At 35.7% G+C, this 3,923-nt stretch overlaps 1 protein-coding gene across 1 annotated transcript in view; it reads right to left on the minus strand.

Annotated features, from left to right (window-relative positions):
- Positions 1 to 3,923, minus strand: part of LOC106807554 (multidrug resistance-associated protein 5-like) — an 82,711-nt gene that overhangs the window by 73,435 nt on the left and 5,353 nt on the right. Inside the window, exon 2 of the mRNA XM_014809919.1 lies at positions 3,058 to 3,190. Coding sequence (XP_014665405.1) covers positions 3,058 to 3,179 — 122 coding nt within the window. The 5' untranslated portion in view covers positions 3,180 to 3,190. The remainder of the gene's footprint in view (positions 1 to 3,057; positions 3,191 to 3,923) is intronic.

Genomic DNA, 3,923 nt, shown 5'->3' on the forward strand with positions numbered 1-3,923 from the left:
ATTGACAAATATTTGTACCGTTGCATGAAGTACGACAACAGTCACCGAAATTCGTAAATATTTCCAGGAGCGGGGTTGTAATGAATATTTTGATCAACATAACACAACCAACTGAAAATATTTATACCTAAATATCTAAAGGTAACACAGCACTAGATTAATACTTTAATTTCCAGTTTAGCTAAATTATTGATTTTAAAAGTATAAATTTATAAGTGCATCATAATGAAGAACTTTCCAAACTGTCATTGCATCAATGGTAGGGTGGTACACACAAATTCTACATTTACCGGTTTTTGAGGTTGTTATTTTATAATGCACGAGCCGTAACTGATAAAATATTAAAACAGACATTGACAGCACATTTTCTAGTAAAATTCAAATGTATAAAAACATCATGATGTTTTTTGTGTGTAAACAGGCAAAAATTTGATGTAAAACATACGAGAATATGTGAAAATTCCAATGCAGGGCGATAAAACAAGGCAGCATTGAAAGTGACTCAAAACGTGACAGAAATGTACTGGTGCCCAAGTAACACAGTCACTCTAGTCTTCTGTGTCTCCATCTAACAACTTTTAGTTGATAAAGTTAATAGATAGAGATAAGTTGATCAAATCAATAGTTCAACACTGTGGATTGCAGTGGAAAAATCTGCAAATTTGCAATTTACCAAAGATGAAGGAAGAGAATTCCAATACAAAAGGACAAAAACCAAGAAGCTAAACTTAAGTGATACTAGACTCTAGGATTTCACTACATACAACTGTACTTACTGTATAACAAATCGTCTAGATACCCACACGTACTTGTTACCAGATACCTAATTTAATTGTTATCATTAATTATACATCAACGCTACGAAATTTAAACGGCGCCATTGACACTCGCGACCGTGCTGCCACCCTGAAAAAGTTGCGCATTTCCCAATATATTTTGCACGTTACAGACAGAGGGCTAATCACAAAGATGCAATTATATTTAAACCTAAATGCTATTTGACCAAACGATGTTCATTTTAGGACAAATTTATCCCTAATATAACTGAAACTATATATGTCGTTTATAAGATATTACAATCCTTTTGCTTTTAAATTAATAAACGATGTTCATTTTAGGACAAATTTATCCCTAATATAACTGAAACTATATATGTCGTTTATAAGATATTACAATCCTTTTGCTTTTAAATTAATAAATAAGAAACACCCTCAGTCTGTAGCCCTTGGCTAAAAGGCCATCTTGTGCAACTTTTCAGATCGTGCGTTTTGAGTGGCGCCACCGTCGTTGTAATCAAACTGTAGTCGTTATAGTTTTAAAACATTAAAAAAAAAAAATTTATAATGGTGATTGAACCATGAAACGTTTTACATAGCGTAATTTTAACCTAAATTAACTGAAAATAACCCTAGAACCTAGAGTAAAGAAACCCTTTAAAAGGATCCTTAGAAGATGACACATGCCGAAAGCAATGATCACACTCAGATGATCGAGTGCATCGAACAGGCTTCATCAAGCAAGAGGGAATGCCAATCTTCACCAGAACATGATAAATTTTATGGAAAGTTATAAGTTTAGCATGGAGAAAGCGGACACACTGATGAGGCCAATCAAGCTTGACGAGCCACAACAACATCAACACTGTTCACTTTCAATGTTTGGAAAGCTATTAAAATTGCAATTATGGCTCTCAGAATGACGACAATCTGCTTCAGGCTTGTTAGCTTTCCGGCAACAAAAATGTGGTAAATTAACAAGTGACAGAACGGTATGAATACTGGATTAGTAAGGCGGTGGGCGGTGGGTGGTAAACCAATCTTGGCCTTGGTCACAGGCACTTGAAACGTCTCAATATAAAAAAAAAAAGGTAAATAAACACGAAATGTATTTACTACCAGTCTTAATGTTTCTCTACTATATTTCGCATATTATTGCTGCTAATAACCCGTAAATGCCGGTCAAATGCTTATCTGTAACACGTACACAAGTACACCGCACGCATGCCCTGTGCACAAACAACATGAATAAGAGAGCAGGTAAGAAAGCGTGATCGCAACATTCGCTCGACGCTCGCTTCATTTCACACCTTCACAGCCCAAATACACCAACAACAGCTTCCATCTTGGTATCTATGTGTAGCTAAATGTTCACTTGTTCGAATTATAACTCTGTCCTTTGTTCTTGGGTAATGCTATCCCCCGGGCGTGGAGGGAGGAAGAGAGAGAGAGAGAGAGAGAGAGAGAGAGAGATTTAATGGTGCCATTTTAATGGTTAAGATTCCTGTTTATAACAACTATCAAGGGGTTATTATCTTATTCTTGCAACTATCTAGATACATCTAAATATCATAGGGGCTTCTTTTCTCCTTCTAGAGACCAAAAGCATTACAGCAAAATACAAACTCACATACAAGAATGAATACAAATTAAACTACATGCATGCACCATATTTTTTGCTCTTTTTAACATTGTACTGTCTCCCAGTGTCCACCCATAGGTGTAATGACAACTAAAATTATGCTGATGGTATCCGGTATCGCATTCATTCTATAATAAAGAATAAAGATGGTACTAGTAACAATAATTACTGACTGCCTTGTCAGTCTCATTATATAGTTCATACCGTAAATTGAAGGCAATATGGGAGGAGACGAAAAATGAATAAAAGTGCAATTTTATATGCAACCATGTCCACTTTGCTACATGTAAAGCTGCATTTACACTGCTGACTTTACGTTGTCAAATTGGCAAATTGGACCAACTTCCCATTATACAACCGACAATCGGCAGTGTAAATGCAAAAGTCATGCGAGCAACTGGTCGATAGCAACTAGTTGGGAGAGTAGAACTAGAGGAGAGATGTTCTATTTTCGCCAACTAGTTGCTATCGATCAGTTGCTCGCGCAACTTTCGCGTTCACATTGCCGATTTTCGGTTGTTGGATAGTTGGAAAGTTGGCCCAATTGGCCAATTTGACAATATAAAGTCGGTAGTGTAAACCCAGCTTAAGAACAGTATCAGTTGTAGAATGAAAATACTACTAAATCCATCTACTTACACATCGTCATCCAAGGCACTAACATTTCCCGTCTTAACAACAATGTCATTTAATGGAATTTCAGTAAAATCCTCTCCTTTACCAAGTTTACCACCACTAGACTTCTTCGACTTGCTAGGCATGTTTCTTACTTCTGTAATAAAAGATAAGCAAATATAATCTAATTGCACATTACCTCTTAGCATTTTAGGTAGCAACAGCAACACACTAGCAGCACTAGCATGCATTGCAGGTTGGCCCCCACCACAGAGAAATGAGGATACTATTACATATCAATGTTGAACTATCAAATAGATAAAATACACTAGTTATGTTTCTCAGCAACCTCACATCCCACATGTGGATTGCACATACAGTACATCCACTCAATGGAATTTATATTTAAATTATCTATTATGTGCACATCCAAAAATATTAATTAAATAAATGAATGTTTAATTAATTAGATAATACAGTCATTTTGCATTATACTTACTGTAGGGCATAGCATAGGACGAGCGAGTGTATGGTGGGTAAGTGAGGAGGATGGCAAATAATTGAGATCAGAAAGGGCAGGCTTATTCAAACTCATATTGGGGTTCTATATATCATTGTATCATATCATTGTATATCATTGTATATCATTGTATATCATTGTATATCATATCATTGCATATCATTGTATATATCATATATATCATTGTAAATATATCGGTAGATAGGAATGCTAATGCCAACAAAAAACTAGTGTGTACAGTCAATATTTCCCTCCCCAAGTCCTAGAAATTTTTTCATCTGTAATTACTCAGGGTTCGACACTAACGCTAGTCCGTTAGTCCGAGACTAGTAAAAAATCAGAAGGACTAGTAAATGCTCCATAGCCGTTA

The sequence above is a fragment of the Priapulus caudatus genome, unplaced genomic scaffold (genome assembly GCF_000485595.1).
Source record: "Priapulus caudatus unplaced genomic scaffold, Priapulus_caudatus-5.0.1 Scaffold222, whole genome shotgun sequence".
NCBI classification, from domain to species: domain Eukaryota; kingdom Metazoa; phylum Priapulida; class Priapulimorpha; order Priapulimorphida; family Priapulidae; genus Priapulus; species Priapulus caudatus.